Source organism: Bactrocera dorsalis, unplaced genomic scaffold, assembly GCF_023373825.1.
Source record: "Bactrocera dorsalis isolate Fly_Bdor unplaced genomic scaffold, ASM2337382v1 BdCtg235, whole genome shotgun sequence".
Classification (NCBI taxonomy): Eukaryota; Metazoa; Arthropoda; class Insecta; order Diptera; family Tephritidae; genus Bactrocera; species Bactrocera dorsalis.
In genome coordinates this window covers 10,584-30,859 of record NW_026038286.1, presented here as the reverse complement: position 1 = coordinate 30,859, position 20,276 = coordinate 10,584, and the positions used below count along the sequence as shown (strand labels likewise).

The following is a 20,276-nucleotide window of genomic DNA, read 5'->3' as shown; positions in this document are numbered from 1 at the left end:
TTCAGAGACAGCGGCTACGCTGGCTAGCTCATGTCGTCCGAATAGAAAAGGCAGAATAAGACCTCCATTCCGTTGGAAAGACCAGGTGGAGAAGCACCTGGCTACACTTCGTATCTCCAATTTACGCCAAGCAGCGAAAAGGAATAACGACTGGCTCACTGTTGTAAACTCGGCTATAACCGCGTAAGCGGTGTCTACGCCAATAAAGAAGAAGAAAGATATATATTGTAGTATTATTTGTAGAAGAAATGGGCAGAGGAAAGCATTGCGCAGGGACAAGCCGTAAACATACAAAAAAATTTGTAAAATAACAGTAATTGCAAAAATTATGAAAAGTTTCCAAAAATTTGTGTTTAGTCCTTTGAAACCTCCAAAAAATGCGAAATGTTGGAACGGCCACGAAAATCCTCGTTTCATAATAAGAATTATATAGAAATTTTATCCAAACGTTATCCTTGGAAGTTCTCTATAGCTAACAAAAGGGAATTTGGTGTAAAAATTTCTTCGAGCACTGTTGCGCGTCGCCTTGGAGAAACTAATCTCTTCAAAATGATGTTTGGAAAATCCCAATGTTCACAAAAAAAAACAGCTGAACAGTTCGATGGCTTCTACTTAAGCGCATTTCAATTGGATCGATAAAGAATTGCCAAAAAAGTCGTGCGATCCTTTGGTCCGATGAATTTAAAATAAATAGAGTACAAGTAGGTAGCGATGGGAAAGTTTTGGTTCGATGTCCGAAGAATGCTGAAATGAAACCTCGGCTCACGCGAAAAAGTTTCAAACTACATACCTTATAATGTTAGAAGTTGTATTGTTTCCTTATGCTGAATGGTACATGCCTTTAATTTGGCAGTTTCAGCATTACAATGACCCCAAGCATACCTGGGGTGTGGTCAAGACTTGGCGAGAATATCAAGGAATCGATATTGTGACTTGATCAGCACAATCTCCGTAATTAAATTTTAACGTATGGAAGATTGTAAAAGAAGAGTTTAGACCCATTTTATGCAGTTTATGTTATAATAGTCTTATGTTTATTTATGAGGAAAGGGGGTCCCATTATTCTATTTTATTGTCAATTGAAGTTCTTGACAATTCGTTTAAGAGTTGTCTGCTGATAATGCTTAAATTTATTTTAAGTTATTTTTGCATTTGAAATGTTTAAAATACATTTTATTAACTAAAAAAAATAATTGTTTGATTCTAAATGATGATGATTTACTGTCAGTAACTGTACATAGAGTATGTACATATATAAATACTTTGAGTCAATTGCATCAACGAACGTTATATACATACATACTTACATGTATATATACATTCATATATCTTTATATACTACCTCTGCTATATCACAAGTATAGAAATATTTTTTTTTTTATAATTATTTGTGCTAATTCCAAGAAAGCTTTTTCAGTTACGACATAGAACCACGCCAGCAAGCAGTCGCTCTCAATCAGAGCTCTAAAGTCGAAAGATTCAGATTTGCACTTCCATGAGATTCAACAGCAGTAATATCTGCATACATACATACATACTTATGCAAAGTCGTCGCTTTTTAAGTTTGTGGCGCCCTCAAGCTTCGCTTGGCCACAATTTTTTCACCTCGTTTGCCTTAACTTTTTGGCGTTTTTTCTCTACCCACTTATTGTATATACTCCACGGTGTGCTTGACTATGTATACTTATGTACATATGTACATACATTCTTTTGTATGTATAAAAGCTGTAGTGTATGTATGTATACAGTTACGAGGCAAATAACTTTATCTGCTCCCGGCCGTTTCCTCATTGAAAGCACTTAAACTTGCACGCGAATGTATGTAGATAAATATATGTATGTATGTATGTATATGGCATATATAGTACATTTACTTATTTATACATTTGTATGTATATGTACATAAATACATACATATGTATACTTATGTATTTATATATTCTAAGGCAATTTAAACCACACCCACACAAAAACACGCATAATTTCCATAGGGAGATAGAGAGCTTCGCGAATAACATACAAAAGTTGTATACATAGTACATACATATGTATTTTATGTACGAAGTTAATATGGATGTGTAAATATGTAAATATGGATGTGGGTATATCGCACACCTGTACTTTGTCGCACCATTAGAACCAGTCCACAAACCGCACAGCAAACTTTATATGCAGCTTTAAAGTGCTTCCAAAGTAGTTTTGTCGCACAATAACGAAGAGCTTTTAAAGCTTATAATCTGCCGACGTAAGAACGCAAACGTATGTATTGGAAAGACTACGGAACGCATCACTGTTAAGCTTTTCAGTATCTAATGGGTACTTTTACATACAAGGCGGATTCAGTATCTAGAAGTTTGCCAAGCTTTCAAAGTTCGAATCTGAAAATAAATAATATTGTCAATTTCATATTTAAGAGATTTTTTAATTTGAACCTGGAATATATGATGTGATAAGTATTTCATGTAGTGGGAAACCATTCCCCAAATTGTAACGAATTTAACGAATTTTGGAGGATGGAGCCATGTGTAGAAATTCACGCAAGTGAGGAAAGTTCTCTGAGCGCCATTTACTTGGGAGTGGCCAGAAACAATTCCTTTGCATAGATTAAGACCAAAAATCATCCATTTGAAGGCGATCTAAAGTGGGAGGGCGAACCACCCCTCCTTAGGGTTGTGCGCTAGGTGTAGGACCCGCCACGTTTAAAACGTCCCAAATGAAAAAGAAACACCAGTCTCGGATAAGGGATTAACAAAAAACAAAAACAGCAAAGCAATACGCATATTGCAAGAGACCGATTGAGCGGCACAGTAATGGACCATCAGTTTTAAGGGCCGGCAATTACCAGTGACGAGGCAGAGGGAAATAGTAAGCATTAGGACCTTCCTAATTCTGCCTTTTCATTTACTTCTATTCGCAAATGACAACATATCCAGATGAAAATAACCGAGTTATCTTCCGAGTTTAGTTATTGCCTCTGTACATAACCTTATGCAGTGCGACTTAGAATTGGTGCTGCGGATAACATTAATGCCGCTTCGCTACAAATTCCCACTTATCCCCGCTGTTATTCCAACAATTCCTGAGAGACTGAATTGTAGTCACTTAGTTTAATGCTGTTTGGTGCCAATTGGAGATTCCAAGTGTAGCCAGATTCATATCCATTTGGTCTTTCCAACTGAATGAAGGTTGTTTCTTCCTTGCTTCCCCTGGCGGGTACTGCGTCGAATGCTCTCGCAGATGTAGTGTTTTCATCCATTAGGATGACACGACTTAGCCAGCGTCGACGCTGCGAATGCGATATTCATCCTTTGCCAATGCGCAGAACCTCTCTCAAAAACTTAGATGTTGTCATCGTCCATAGATTGAAGAAATCGCACGAAAGGGAGTCGACTTTTCTGAAACCTCGTTTGGTACCGCACATGGCTCGGAAACGAGCGGACGGAGGTTTCGGTGTTGTTCAATGTCAGTTTACACATCCGTATTAGTTTTGCGGGGATGCCAAATTCAGACATCGTGGCATTAAGTCAACTCCTTTTCGTCCTGTCAAAAGCAGCTTTCAGTTTGTTGACGCTGGGCTTTAATCTTTCACACGGTAGTTAGCTCAGATTGTGGGGTCTCGCCTTTTGTGGATTGAACAGAGGACACTTAATTTCCAATCATCGTACATGCTTTCGTCTGACCATATTCTACAAAGAAGCTGATGCATGCTCCTTATCAGTTCTTCGCCGCCGTGTTGGAATAACTAGGCTGGCAAACCATCGGCCTCCGCCGCTTTGTTGTTCTTCAGACGGGTAATTGCAATTCGGACTTCTTCATGGTCAGACAATGGAACGTCTGTTCCATCGTCACCGATTGTGGAATCGGGTTCACCATCTCCTAGTGTTAAGCTTTCACTGCCATTCAGCAGGTTGGAGAAGTGTTTCCTCCATAATTTCAGTATGCTCTGAACATATCATCACCTCTGGGGTCCATCCAGTTCTCTACTGGGTTAAAAAAACGTTGGGCTTAACTCGCCATGGATCTCCTTTTCTTGGTCAAATTTGCCAATATAACACGTATTCCGTAACAAAATGGGTATAATACCTTGCCGGCTGGTCATTCGTGACAATTGTTACTGTGAACTGTTAACTCAACCCCAAACAATATTTGCTCCATCCCGCAAAGCGTTGGAGCCAATAAAATAACGTTGCTTTTTTAATGAATATGACTATGTTTTATTTTAATGCATCTGTAATATATATTTATTTTCGTTTTTGTTACTTGTTGTGGTTTTTTTTTGTTAATTTTCTTTTTGCATTGTATTTACTTTTTTCTTTTTCCTTTGTTTATATTATTCTTCATATACATATGTACGTTCATTCTGTTCATTTATCATACATATATATTTGTATTTATATATGTATTTCGTTTCGGCTGCATATAATTCCTGCTCTCTCTTTCACTAGCAATTTAATCACTCCATTTATAATTAATACATAATTATAATTAATTGCTCAGTATGCATTTACATATACGTATATATTTTAACTTTGCTTTCAATTAGACATTTAATTAGAAATTATACATAAGTATTTTAATTTAATATTAATTACATACACTTTCCCCAAGTAAAATGATCAATGACATACAGTTCTTGCCGTTTTCAGCACATGAGTTTTTTTATATAATTGTTGTTCTTGCGGTTTTCATTCATTTTTTTTCTGGATTTTCTTTGCTGTTTATTAATTTGATAAGCTTAAAATATGAGCGCATTAAAATTTTCCTCGCCAAACAAATAAGTTATAGTTAATAACAAATCAATGAATTAATTTTCAAGGTAAATAAACACGCTTAAAGCAATTGCGTTAGTAAAATGTAGAATTGCGAATTGTAAAGCAACAAATGAAATCAACGTTTATTCAATTAGATGTAATTTTGGCCTAATACATACACATGAATGTTATCAATTTATTATTATTTTTAAATTTTTAAGTTTGTTTATATTATTTTATAATTTTCTTTTATTTATTCGGTTTAAAACTGTACATTGCTAATTAAAAACAAAAACCAATAAATCGAGAGAGCACAAGTCTCCAAAATGTCTCTCTAAATGTTTGTGATTGTACGTGTGTCTGTGTGTAAAATCAAGTTGGACCAATTGTGGTGAAACATACACTCGAGTGTAGCTATCGAAATGATATGCTAATAAGCAAAATAAAAACATAATTCATAAAATGTGCACAAACGCATTTTTCGTTTTATCGTAAATGAAAAGATTTTCAAAGTAAAATTTTGTGTAACTTTTTTTGGATTGTTTTTTTTTATTTTTTTATGTATTTTTAATCTCAATTTATCTTTTAATTTTAATTAATATTTATTTTTTAATTTTAGTTATTTTATTAATTTCACATTATTTTTTAGTTTTAATTTATTTTGTAATTATAAAATTTTGCGTAACTTTAGTAGTTTCAATTTAATTTTTAATGTTTAATTATTTTTTAGTTGAATTAATTTTTTATTTTTAACTATTTTGTTAAATTGAAACATTATTTTTTTACTTCAATTTAATTTTTAATTTTAATAATTTTTTAGTTTCATTTTTATTTTTAATTTTAATAATTTTTTAGTTTCATTTTTATTTTTAACTTTAATTATTTTTAGTTTCAATTTATTTTTTAAATATTATTGTTGAAATACAATTTATTATTCAATATTAATTTAATTTTTAATCTCAATTTATTTTTAATTTTTTTTTATCTTTGTACCTTTTATTTACCGTTTTTAATTTTTGTCACTTTCTTTTTAGATTTTTTTAATATTTATTTTTTTCTATAATTCCATTTATTTCAAAACAAATTAATTTCTTTTCATTTCGGAAAAACGAAAATTGGGTTTGTACATTGCGCTCCTGCTTCAAGCTCTCCACCTTTTCTCTTACGCTCTCTCTCTCTTATACATCACATCATCGCCATTATAAGTTATTTTATTTTAAAAGCATCACCATTAATGTTTATATATATATATATATATATATATATTTCTTTTTTGAAATACCAGCAACATTTGCTAGGCTATGGTTGAAACGTGCACAAACATGTTTTCAAATTTTGAATCTTGTTTGCTTTTGTCATTTTTTTTTTCCAAATTGCTTGCTTCCCACTTGCAACCAGCCAGCAAATGTTGAAATATTGCAACTCTGCATTTCGCGCTCTGCTTATGCATCGTTTTTTTATTTCATTATTAGTATTTCTTTTAGTTTTTTTTTTTGATACAAATATGTACACGTTTTGTAATTTTTTGCTTTATTTGATTTTACAATTTTTTTGTTTGAAGATTTTTGTTTTTTTCAATGCATTTATTTTTTCATTTGTTTACTTTTACTTTTTTGTTAATTTTATTTTTTTATTTTGTTAATTTTATATTTCCTTTTTTTTTGCTATTTTGAGTACATATTACATCTGTATCTACGCTTAATGCTTACCATTATGCTTTGTTTTTGTTTGCATTTTTGTAATTATCATTTATTTAAAATTGTAAATTGTTTTGCCGCAGTGTTTCAGGTCAGCGATGCAGCAAATACATTTTAAACAACTCACATACTGTACTCATACTCGTCGCGCTTCGCTCATACTTTACTCGCCCTGGTTCTTAAACTACACTCTCGTGCTGGGCTTGTTCGTTATTTCGCTCGTTTTGCATATGCTTCGATAAAGTGTTTGTTTTTCTCGCTACTTCTTTTGCCAACAACTATAAATTTTTACACCAACATCTGTAATTTGTTGTTTAATAATTAGCATATATGTTGTTTTTTTTTTGTTCAAATTAATTTTATATTTATAATACATCAATTAGTTATTAATAAATTTAATTTAATTTAAATTTGCTTTCAAGTGTTGCTTCCTCTTTATCGTGTATTTTAAACTACTTACAAGTAAATTATTTGTTTATTTATAGTATATATATATGTTGTTGTTTTTTTTTTACTTTTTTCGTTTTCTTTTCCATTTTTGATTTTTCAATTTTTTTAGTTTTTTCTTTTTAAAAAATTTGCAATCTCTTAATTCATAAATCAATTATATGTTTTTGTATCTTTAGCTTAAAAAAACTTTTTAATCTTCTGCTACTTCTGTTCAATGTGATCGACAGCGTGACGCTCATAGTGGAAATGGACGGCTGTGGACTGTCAGCAACGCCGCCATCGCTACCAACAGCCCCCACAACTAAATACACAAATCATTCTTACAACTAGCACCGTTTATTTCCACTGCGTGTATACTACCATCACTAAGGTGAGAACTACATTGTTCTACTCGTTTTGCTTGTTGTTTTTGTTGTTGTAATGCAACATTAATTGATTTCCTGAATGTCACCATCCATATTGTTGATTTGCGGCTGATGATTCGACTTGACCATACACGAACGTGCCACCGACTCGAATAATCTAAGCGTTCAACGAAAATTATCGATATTAAACAATTACGATTTTTTCTACGTAGCACTAAGATTTTGTATTTTTTTTGGCACTTACCTTGAAATCTCTGGTGCACAGTGCACAAAGTCATGATCCCAGAACTTGTAGATGGGATTCTTGATCAGCTCGATGAAGGTAATCAACAAACCCCATGGATGTGGCCGATTCACAATGAGACGTTCAAGTAGCACACGTGTAATCTGCTCTTGTATGGCCTCAGAGTTGGCCTCGGCGAACAAATGTAGCACTGCGCAGCTGAAGTAGTGCGTGTGGCTATTCGGATAACGCAATTGATTGGCAATGGCGTTCAGGAAGAGATAGCGTCCTTCGGTATCCAAGTCGACAGCCAAATTCTGGAATATATCCATGTGTGCGCTGTGTGCGATGTTCGATGTATTGGGCACGAAATTTTTACTTCTGCGCGTGGTAATATTCATAAAAAAATAGGTAAAATACGAAAATTGAAACAAAAACTAAGTAGTGCGTTTCAAACAATCAAAGAGCATGTTGTTACTCACCTTATGTGCGAAATAGCTTGCGTACCCACATACAGTACGAGCGCATTCATGAGCGGAATGTTGTAACGTGAGCCGGGCTCATTTGAGATCTGCAAGTGTGAGCGCAGCTCCGAGAGGAAAGTTACCGGAGCGCGTGCCTTCAGGTAGGAGTCGAGATCTTTCTTGAAATTTGCTGGCTGTATATTGAATACGTAATTTGAGCAAATTTTCGGTGCTGTTGCAGTCTCCGCCAACATATCCACTTTCAAATTAGGCGTAAACGGATCGGGTAAACGCATGTTGCGTGGAAAAGCAGCCAATATTATGTTGCGCATTTGTATGCAATTTGGCGGTATTGCATCACAAAAACCAAAATGATAGTCACATAAAAATTCAGGGAAATCGTGCAATAACACGAGCAGAACGCGCAGCGTTCCCTTGTACAATGTTTGTACGGGCTTCGCTAGCTCGGCATTCCGCAAGAATGGCGCCAGATAGCGGAACAAATCGAGCAGCAGCTGTGAGTACAGTGGCCAGCCCTTCTGTTGCGGTATCTGTGCTAGTATACGTCCGATAAAAATGCGATGTGAGATCAACTCCAACCAGGCGTAGCCGAAACCGGGTGCATGTTCTGGATTGAGAAGATGATACGTGTGCGAGAAGGCAGTTATAATGCTGTGCATCAGACTCTCTAGTACTGCGTCGGGTGAGCTCAGCTCTAGGAATAGCATCACAAAGAAGCGATGATAGCCGAGCTGTTGGAATGCGGTGCCATGCAATTCTTGGTCCTGCCGCAATATGCCGAGAACAATGCCGAGCACCTTGTTTAGCAGGTTCATTTTTGTCGTGGTATTGCCCGATTCGCCGGAGTGGCGTACCAGCAGAGCAATTAAATGCACAAATGCGTCGATCCAATGGAAGATTTTGGTACGCGCTTGCAATGGTGAATTGCTTGGGTCGTTCAGTATGCGATACACCAAATCAATGCAGATTTGTGTGGCCTGACGGAAAAAGCGTGTTATCAAGTCATCGGTCTTCAGAATGCCATACATATTCATCTTCTGTACAAATGATGTGAAGATCTTGGCCTCACGCGACAAATTGTTCGATTGGTTGTAGATGGAGACCCAGTCTTTGAGCAGGAATTCGGTCTTCTCTTGCAAACCAGGTGGATCATCGCAATCATTGGACTATAATAGCATACAAAAAGAATTTATTATTTTTTTTAATGAAGTTGAGAAAAAGCAACAACATAACAAACATTTGGCACTCACCCGTACATGCTGCATGCCCGAGGTCATGTATTGTCTGGAACCGGCCAAATAGTGATCAGTTCCGCCAAATGGTCCCGCATCCATCATATCAATCTGATGAGTCGTGGCGTCAGGATAGCGATGCCGATTCTGTGGCAAGCGACCCAACATCTCGAATGTGCCAGTCATTTCTGTTTCCAAAGTGGCGCTGGTGCGTCCATCAAGCAGCCGCTCCATTAATGTCATGGCAAACGTGACAGCCATGTAATTATTGCCATTATCCATAGCTTCGCGCAACAACAAATCGAATTGCGGCACATTTATGAAATGTGAGGTTATAAGCCATTTGATAGCTTCAACATTGTAGCGCACCTCTTCGCGTACATCGAAAATGCATTTGGTGATTGCTCGTTCTGTTACACCAGCACCAAAAGTATTCTGTAACATATTGAGTATACGTAAATGTATATCACGGTACAATTTCATTTGCTCGATGTGTTCGGGTATGTTCACCAATCCTTCAATGAGACCCTCAACGACGCGTGTCAGTAGATTTAAAGCCGATTCATTATCACGTATACGCCTAGTTACCATTAGCGCATTCAGAAGCGCATGTATTTTGCTGGCCTGCAACTGCAGTGTGGATATATTCATGGTGCTGTTGAGGAATGCATCCATTTTGGCAGCTAATTCGGCATACAGGAGGCCCATTTCGTCATTGCCGAAGGTAGCCGGGGGCAACTCTTGTGGTTTGGGCAAGAATAGAGCGATATCGCGTTCGGTCATCTGTTGGAAGCCGGGAATATTGCGTGCAAACTCGGCGTACACAGCGAATTGTGTATGTGGTATGCCGCCGACTTTCAAACGTACTTGCTCCGGCATGCGCTCGGTTTGATAGGCCAATGTTTGTGTGTCATAAAAGCGACTGCAAAAATGAAAGGAAGTGATTATATATTTGTGTACCTATAGTAATACAATGTGCGTGTGACTTACCCGCCCTCATCTCTAGTCATTTTACGTGTATCAAAGTCGGTGGACATGCGACGATCTACTTCGGGTGTTGATTTCTCAGCCGCTGTCTTTTGTATAAAAGCGCAAGCGAGCTCGACGTTGTCATTGCTAAGCTGTATTGCCGCCGCTTCGATGTCCTGATAACTTGGTCCGCCAGTCAGCGCAGATAAGAACGCTTTGCGTATGTTATTTGTCAATGTTTGCGACAAGGAGTCTTTACAGGTAATCATCGCCATGCCAGCCGATAAATAACGCACCATTTGATGTGCAGCTGTGCGCATGCGATTCTCATCTGGATCGAGTCCGAAATCTTTGCGCACAATTTGCTCTGTTGTGGTCACTGCAATACGCACACTGCGATCTACGACCGGTTGCAGCCATTCGGTAATTGTGCGTTCAATTGCATTGAGTACAATATGCTTGAGACCTGGATTGGCATGCAAAAATGTTATGTTCGGCGATAGTACCACATGCTGAGCGATCAGATGGAAATTGGCTATATTTATATCGACGAAAGAGAAACGCGGTTCGGGCGCTTGCATTATAACCTGTCCGGCTGATTCGTTGCTAATGCTGGGTGAAGGCACTACACCGCCTGTTATGTTTGCGCCGCTAACGCCACCACTACCACCGCCACCCATGAGTAAGGCTTGTGCGTCTGAATCGTTTGGACCCATTTGTCCGGGACCTGGAGTTTGACCTTGTGACGGTTGTTGTTGTTGCTGTTGCTGCTGAGGCGGTGCCTCAACATTTTTGGGTTTAGGCTGGGCCATTTGATGTTCAATATTCATCGAACGTGAGGGGTCCTTCAAATAGACGATCGGCTTTAATTTCTGCAAATCCAGATTTAATGTCTTGCAAAGCACTTCAATTTCAAATTTCAAATTAAGTTTCAATTCAGGCTCCTGATGCAATTCTCCAAGTACATTCATAATAGCCATTGTCCATGGATTGGGTGTTTTGAAGACCTTCGATTTACCTGAAGATTCCAATATTTTAGCTACAAATGGCACAACAAACAGCAATTCCTGTTGTCCTTTATGATATGCCTCGGCCAATAGGGTTTTCAAGTCCAATTCAATTTGTAAAATAGGCTTATTGCGTCCCAACGTCATCATGCCCAACCAATGACCCAGATTCTTTAACAAACTGCGGTCAGAGAAATTCACCACACCCTTATCGGAACGGAGTAAAACTTTTATATTCCGGAGTGTCTCCTTGGTTACATATTTATTGATTTCGGGATTCTTCAGTGCCTCCAAGAAATTGAAATATAACGAATGAAAGTTGAATTCCAATGAAGCGCGCTTCAGCACCAGATACTGTGCTAGCCACGGCCAATATTCCTTCGTCATGATTTCCTTAATCTCTTCGCATTTCTGCGGTATATTCAGTTGACTTAAATTGTTAAATATGAATGCGGTTTTATCCTGTACTGGTTCGGGCGGTATAGTGATCTTCTCCTCTTGATTGGCAACCAATAGTGTATCGATATTAGTAGCGGTAGCAATTGATTTCATACGTGATGCATGTATGGACTGAGCAACAACCATAGGCTTTTGTTGTGTTGGTGTTGTTACAATATTTCCTAGAATTTAAAAATCAAAAGAAACATGCAGTTTTAATAGGCAATATACAAGCATTTTTATTTCATATAAATTTTTAAATATGCTATTTTTCATGCACTTTAAAATATTTAAAAATCATATTACAAAATTATCTGAAAAAAATTAACTATTTCTTTAAACGCGACTAAATTCTGGTACAGGGTAACTTGAAATATTCATTCACATAGCTTTTTTGTGTTGAAAAATACTTTTATTTTAAAGCAAAACTATGCAGGCGATATTGCACAGATGACGTCGAATAACAAAATAGAGAAAAATTATAGAGGAAATTACTAGTTAAATATATATTATATAAAAATGACAATAATTAAAAAGAAAAAAATGTTCTGACCAATATTTAATCACGAGATTTAGACTGTTGAGTAGATTATCACAATAATCTATTATGTTTAGCAAGATTTCGCGATACAAAAATGACACTTATTAATCCCTCCACCAAGGAGATTTCAGGTTAAAATATACTCGAAATATCTCTGTGCGATTCTGATTTTGCGCTATCTGTTTTACAGTAGGAAAATTTATCACACTATCACTACAAACTGATAAAGTGAAAAAAATTAAACAGATAAAATAAAATTTAAAAATATATATTTTTTTGGAGTCACCCTGTACTTTAACATATAGAAAATATATGCACGCTTTTGTAAACAAACTCACCTGTCACAGAATTGCTGCGATAAATTGAATCGGGTTGCGGCTGTTGTCCACTACCAGCCATAAGCATTTGTATCTTGGCAGGTGGTGGTTCCTGTTGCAAATAGCCACATTCTACATATTGAATCAAATGCGGTGGAAAGTCATTAAAATGCGCAATGGAACGTATGTATTCACAGTATTTGTTGTATGAATGTAGTCGATTTTTGAAACGATCCAATGCCGTTATGCCAAAATTATACATTTTCGAGTCCTGTTTGCGCAATGCATCCAAAACACAGCGCAAGGCCAAACCTAATGCCACACATGAGGGCACTAAATTACGCTCTATTATGCCACCAAATAATTGTGCTGTGATTTGTAACTCCTTCTCTGGATAGTGTGGGAAAAAGCGATACTCTTCGAATAGATTACGCAACATACATTGATAAACTTCCTGTTCACGACGTATATTCGAATCCTTGAATCTTTGCAATATATCAAGTACTTCATCAATAGACAGTGTGGGATGTGGTGGATGATTATAGATGCGTTGAAAATATGAATTAGCCTCATCTTCAACTTCCTTGGAGACGGGTCCTTGCAGATCAGCCATACCCGGATTTATGGGGTTAGGTGGCGTTGGTGTCGGCTGTTGCGCTGCTTGCGGCATTCTACCTAAATTTCCAATATTCGGTGGTGGAATTTGCATAGCATTTAGCGGATATGGACTGGCAGCTGGATTCATAAGACGCGACGGAGAAGCTGGTGTAGACGCCAAATTACCTATGAATTAGTATATTCAATTACGCCAACTTAAAAGATTTCTATAGAAACAAATTTATACCCAGAATCTTTACCTCACCAACTTTGTTTATAGCAATTTTGTTTGAACATTTGAAAATGCACATGGGTTTAGAATTTAGCCAATTTATTAGTTCGTATAAATAGAAGTTGGCTTCGACTAAGAGCATTTTATCTGCGATCGGGTTTGAAATCTCTAAGAAATTCCTCTAAAGTATAGAACTATATTTTTTTGTCTATGTATTGTTTAAACTAAGTTTTCAGTTGGACATTAAATTGCATCTCGTAATTTTCCAAATTACTGAGGTTATGTTTTGCAGAGCAATATGATTGCTCTAATTTCTGGTTTGGGCTTATATTTCTTTGGTATAGGTACATTTTTATTTTCCTAATGTAGTTTCAATAACTTTGCTATTACAGTCAAATGTGAAATTAGCGGTGAAAGTCATACCATGTTGGAACAACGTAGATGCCCGTTCAATTTATGTTTTTAATAGTACATAAAGCTAAAACAAACACTACTGCACGTCTAACGTTTCATTTTTAACTTATTTATAATAAAAGTAATGACCAATATTTACTCTTCAACTTACCTAAGACGTTTCCAAAATTGAAGGCGCCATTAGGTCCACCGAGATTTAAGCTGGCTATATTTGTGGTTAAATTCGATAGCGTATCCATTGTGGGTCCAAACATTTGTTGTGCATTCAAATTGGCGGAGAAAGGTGGTGGCGGTACGCCCGGTACACCGGCCATATCCATGCCACGATGCCCACGCATAACACCTTGTAGTTGTGGCACTAATGGTGGCACGGCGGCTCTTGCCTTGTTCGCCATGATCGAACAGTTCGCTGTCATTTGCATAATAAGATCAACTATTTCTGGTGGTACATTGCCAATGCAACCTTGTAGGCATTGCAACATTGTTGTCACTGTTTCAGGTGGTAGCTGAGCCTGTTTGGATGGCAATTGGCTTTCCGGTATTTTAGCGTTTGTTATTTGTGGGCAACGACGTTGTAGGCATTTCAAAATAGCTTGAATGAAGGGCTCACCATGTTCACGTATCTTATCACTTAGCCATTTTTCCAGTTTAAGGTATTCGCGTCGCGATGCTAGGCATGCCAAATCGATCACAAATAGAAATGAACGTTCATTAAGCAGTGTCGATAGTGCTTTTAAATCCTGTGCTACATCAAGTATACGCGAAAGCTTAACCTGATCATATTCGGTGCCGCGCTGATACCAATCCGACATGGACTGCATAATAATGGGACGTAAAATTCCACCAAAATTTTGTGAACTCCAAGCAGTCATAAGTATTACGCCTGAATTTGGATGATTTGCTAGAAAAGTCGGTATGAGTTGACTAAAAAGTTCTTGACGTAATGCAGTAATTGGTGGATTTATGTGTAAAAGTGACAAAAACAATATATCGGGGCAATGTTGTGCTGGGAATTTGAACAATTCAATAACTTGATGGTAGAATCCTTGGTCTGCAATATACAGCAAAACTTCCACTAAGTGTAGAGATTTCCAAGCGCACACTTCTTTGTTATCGGTATCTGGTGGCGTTTTTAGCATCTCTACTGGTGCGGCGGTGAAGATGTAATCGGAGAATGTAAACAGATCGGGATTTTTTAACATAACCGCTATCAGCGATAGCTGACCGTTTACGTTTTGCCAATGACGATATATACATTCTGGATGTGGGAATAGAGCAGATTGTGTACCCAAACGGAAAATGGTCAGCAGCAGATCAAGTCCGATTCTGTCCTTCAAAATGAATTCCGGATGATCAAGTTCTTAAAAAATAAGTAAATGTTTAAAGTATTTATTTTATTGTATTTATTTTAAGATGTATAACGAGAACTTTAAAAATATTTCGATAATTTTTTCTGTCGCTTTCACAACAACATAGCAACATATTGAACTTACCTAAGCAAACCTCTTTCCAATTCAGCTGTGGCACTACTTCCTTCAGTGCCTGCACAAACACGTCCGGTTTCCATGCTTGCGTGGTTTCTGTGCTGATGGTACCCACTGGGTTGCCACCGACTTTGTCTTTTTTGTCATTTAAGTTGGTTGTTTTATCAACGCCACTGCTCGTAACGTTACTGCCGTCATTATTATTGGCCACATTTTGTTGTTGTGCGTTGGGGCCAGTTCCCGGCTGACCCGGCCAAAAATTGGCCGGAGTTCCTAAGTTCACATTGCAATCGAGTAATGAGGAGTGCCTGCGGCACATGAGACCAATGATCTTGGCCACATCCTGTGATTGAAGTTCGCGCGAACCACAACGTAGATGATTCTTACATTCTTCAACGCTTGAGGTGAATTCGTAACCAATCTCTAGGATTAAATTAATCCAGGATGTGTCCATAATATTATTATTCAACTGAAAAAATATTCACATTTTAATTTTTTATACATATTTCAATCATTGCAGCACAACAAATTTTCAGGTTACCTGTGTAGTAAATATTGTCTTGCATAAGTTGTCATAAATATCTTCAATACCAATTTCCGTCAAATGTTGACTAACGGTACCGCCATCAGCGTATTGTTTGTTGTAAATCAATTCAGTGTCTTCTGGTGGCAATAACGCTGGAGAATCACAACAATTAAGTCTTTTACGATATAAATGTGGCGATAGTATGAGAGGAACTCGTTCAAGGGGAAATTGTTTGCGTAGTAAATCCAAAAATTTACTTTTAAGTTCTTTGCTTACAACTTCGTTTATACAAACAAGAAGCAGTTGTAATATTTCTACAGATACGTCTTGTAAATTGCACTTCTCAGCAATGCTGTTTTCTTTATTTTCTAAGAATGATTCAATCAGCTCACTGAATGATACTTTGAGATGTTCCAAAGAGTATTGGCGTAAATCTGCTTGTGACGAATGAGTTAATGCTATTGACAATACAACTTCACAAAGTTTACTAATTCCTGTTAACTTAGTTATTTGCGCTATAAGTTGTGGTGTCGGTTTAAGAGTCTAAAAAAATGATAAAGCAATGAAGTTTATTAAAAAAAAAAACAAATTCACGGTAAAAACAAACCTTTTGTTGAGAAAAGCAATGGTCGACAGCAAAGCAAATATTCGATATGAAGGACGCTCTAGTCAGTTGATTTTCCAATTGGGCGCCCAGTAATCTAGCTTGTGCTTCTACAATAAAATTGTAATTCGAATTCGGACTTGTTGATATCGTGTCAGTAAAATTGATCACCGAGAATAGGCAGCGCAAACAATGGCGGTCCGCTTCCAAACCGATCTCTTTTATATACTGTGAATTATTCAAATATGTCTAGTCAATACTTTTTAATAAAGTAATGGTTATATTTTATAATTAACAACAAATTAACAAAAAGAAATTTTCCTTTTAACCATTTATCTCCAACGCAATATTACTCAAAAGTTTCAAATGTAAGTGTTAACGGGAATATGATTGAACGTTTAATAAGCTGATGTACAAAAACAATACGTTCTTGGCAATAATAAAGCTGCCCTAAAGTCTCCAAGAAAAATATTTAAAAGTATTTACTCTAAAACAATTGCAAGAAATCCTTATGCAGATAGTAAAATGGTGATTTCTTTCACTCTATTCATATGAGCATGCTCGTTGAGGAAGAGATCTCAACTTATATTGAAGAAAAAGTGAAGGTATTTCCTTGAGAAATATTTAAGCAAGTTTCCGATGTTTATATAAATATGTATATCTCCTAATAAACTAAAGCCATAAACATAATTTAACAATAACAATTTCCATATGCAATTTTGATAGAAAAGTTGTGCACACAATAAAATAAGGCAAAGGTTGAAATAAGATTGAAGTCCTTGTAATATTAAAATTCTCAAACATTGGAGTCTTCTCACCGATGCCCCTCCAATTGGAAACAAATTGGGAATACTAAACGCAAAACCTAACGAAACGAAAGAGGGACAACGCTACGCACAATACAAGTCGCCCACTTGCATATGAAGAAATACCAATATCTTTCTCTTTCTTTCTACAGCATAAGATATGTCTTTCCACGAATCAACGCACTGCTGCTGGAAGATTATACACTTCGTCTATATGAAAATATACATATTTCATAAAAATATAGAAATTACTTTACAACAAATTACCGATTTCCAGTTATCCTATCCGTTTAATTCTCAAGGCTTTATTTGGTAACTTGTATTTTAGTTTTAATCAAATTGTAATACAAATTTTCAATCACAGTTTTATCTCCATTTAACTTTACTTATACATATATACTACATTTTTAAAATCCGTGAATAGCGGAAAGTTTTTCTCATTTAAAATTGTGTCACTTCACTTCTTTACTTAAGACAGAATTTTCAAATAACTATTTATATCGTTCGCTTCGCGTTTTCACTTGCATCTCAATTTCTTGCAAATTTTTGTGCGTATACTTATGACGAAATAAAACAAGATTACAAGGCGACAAAGCTGCGAATACGACGATGGAAGCGACCAATGACCAATTAAAAAAAAATCAAAAAGAAAAAGTCCGCAAGCTCTTGCAAACGCTTTTTAAAACATGTTTGCACAGTTCTATCAACAAACTAATGAACAACTTTCAGAGCCCTATGTTAGGGCTTTATTTTGTACTCATTTTTCAACATTTTTATAATATCTTTCAATCAAAAATCGAGGTTACAATCGGAACAAAAAGTAACAAAACTACCGATCACAAATTTTCTTTGCAAACTGTAATGGCGTCGGCAAAAAGTGATTGGATTAGCGAGGAGAAACGAGTGGAAGCAAAAACTTAACGAAGCCAATTTTTCTCTTCAATGGCAGCGAGTTTGTTTAATAGACGAAATTTGACAGCAGCTAATGCGTTTATAAAAAGTTACGATAAATAACAATGTGTTTTAAAATATTTATTTTGAAAGAAAACTGTGTTACTGAATCAGTTTAAATTATTTTAATGCTATTTTAATTAAGTTAAATCAGCCATAAATAAAATACTTTTACATACTTATAAATCTAATACAGAAAATATATTTATGAAAAGCGATTATATTGTTATCGGATAGGAAAATTTTAAATAACCAAAAGGTATCTGGATGCAAATATATTAAAAATGATCGCACTCTATCAGCATTCATCGAAAGTGATATCACAATATATTCATGTCTCCAAATACCAAATATTTCTCTTAAAGTTACTTAAAGGCCAACTGACATTTTTAATCCAAACACTTGTATACGCCAGGCTAATTCTTTCTATATATTAGAGTTTCGGTGATTGATGGGTATATTCCAATTGCAACGTAAAATTTAAAAATTACAAGTTATAAATAACTGGCAGCGACTGAAACGATATGGAAAAAGCGAAAATAACAACACAAGAGGTGTGTTCAGGTATATTTCAATAATGTTTTAAATGAATGACAGTGGGAATAAGAAATCACCGATTAGTATGATAAAGGCATATGGTAAGGGGGTTTGATCAAGCAGCAAGGAGGTAATGAGGCAATGATGATACATCTCTGCCATAATTATAAACATTGACTTCACCCTAACCAACACTATTGATCACACATGCAACAATAACAATAACTGCCATTGTTAAATACAAAAGCTTCAAGTGGTCGCATGTTGACTGCTGTGTATGCACACATATGTGCATACGCGTTTACTGTGTAAATAAAAATGTCATAGCCGAGACCTTTGAACACACTTTCTACAATCATTAACACCGATAAAAATATCCAATAATTTAAAATACACAATACCTGATTTATGTTCTCGCTGGTTTCAGCAAAATTTTTCTTGTTCAGTTGTTTGACCAAAATACCAATCTCCGCTAGTGTGAATTTCAGTTGGTTCATAGCTGGTGTCCCATTCAAGGATTGTACGGCAACGGCACACGATGTGGGATCTGTTCTCGGGAGTGAGCTTCAAGGACAGTGATTGCACTGAATGAAGCCTTCCGAAGAATATGATCACACACACGCACACGCGAGCGGCCAATGTACAAAAGGAAATTAAAAAATGAAAAAATAATTCCGTACAATTGAATCGTATGACAATTGTAACGAATTAGCGAAAATTCGTTCACTTTTTGTCCAAAGAGAATATAAAATCGAAAGCGATATTGGACGAATGACGTTGACAATTTCTTTTCTCTTTTCACGTTTTCGTATTAATATTTTTATTATTTATTATATATATGATTGCTTGATTTAGTAATTTGGAAATTGCGCAGCGGAATTGGCCTATAATGGTCGTCTTTCGTAGGTTTTGTTTTTATTCTGCTTTTGATTTATCAAGTTTCAATTTTTTTAGTTTATTTTTGTTGAAAGTAAAAAAAAAATATGCCTGGCTGGTAGCACTTTGACAACTTGTGATTGTTTTACACTGAACAGGCACTTCAAGTAGCCACCGATTATTCACCTTCTTCTTGTTGTTGTTGTTCTTTTTTTACTTATTTTATCTCGTTGCTCTTGTCTCTTTAATTTTTTTCCTTATTTGCTGATTAGCGGATATCTTCGTTGAGGAGCCTCAAATTTCTTCGTTGCTTTCACCTTTACTTTGGCCCCTTATATTAAGGGGCCAAAAAACTCATTTATATTCCAAATCACGCATTAAAATTATCTTCTCCCATTAATATCAGAAAATAAATTATTATTAATGTATCAAAATGTAGTATTGCCTTTTCCCTCTCTTTCGCTCAACACATTTTTTCACGTACACCAATGCCTCGTCAATACACGTAATAATTTCACAAAATTGCGCTCACATACATATATTTATATTAATTCCTTTCAATCAAAAGGGAGATACACTTCGTAAATTATTAAGCAAATTATTCAAATCGGTCGTTTCCACTATTGATAGTGATTTCCTCGCAATTAAAAATTAGTCCACTTTTCCTATTCACGGCAATTTCCTTGTCTCATCCAGCAAGACTACGAAAACCTCACACTTCATAATTTTCTACATAAAATACATAGTGTTGCCACCTTACGGGTAGCACAAAAA

General features: G+C 36.0%; 1 protein-coding gene across 2 annotated transcripts; it reads right to left on the bottom strand.

The window, feature by feature from the left end:
- Positions 1-4,692: 4,692 nt before the first annotated feature.
- Positions 4,693-20,186, bottom strand: LOC105233667 (CCR4-NOT transcription complex subunit 1). Of its 2 annotated transcripts, none has more exons than XM_049462053.1 (11): positions 19,028-20,186; positions 16,336-16,560; positions 15,744-16,271; positions 15,212-15,671; positions 13,870-15,078; positions 12,497-13,258; positions 10,194-11,799; positions 9,222-10,125; positions 7,969-9,137; positions 7,508-7,867; positions 4,693-7,420 (listed from the first exon to the last, which is right to left on the bottom strand). In XM_049462053.1, exons 1-11 carry the CDS (start codon positions 19,121-19,123, stop codon positions 7,327-7,329), a joined length of 7,413 nt encoding a protein of 2,470 aa, XP_049318010.1. In that variant the 5' UTR covers positions 19,124-20,186; the 3' UTR covers positions 4,693-7,326. The 2 variants fall into 2 exon arrangements, with proteins under 2 accessions (XP_049318010.1, XP_049318011.1); XM_049462054.1 differs by having other exon boundaries at positions 12,497-13,237.
- Between the last annotated feature and the right edge of the window lie 90 nt (positions 20,187-20,276).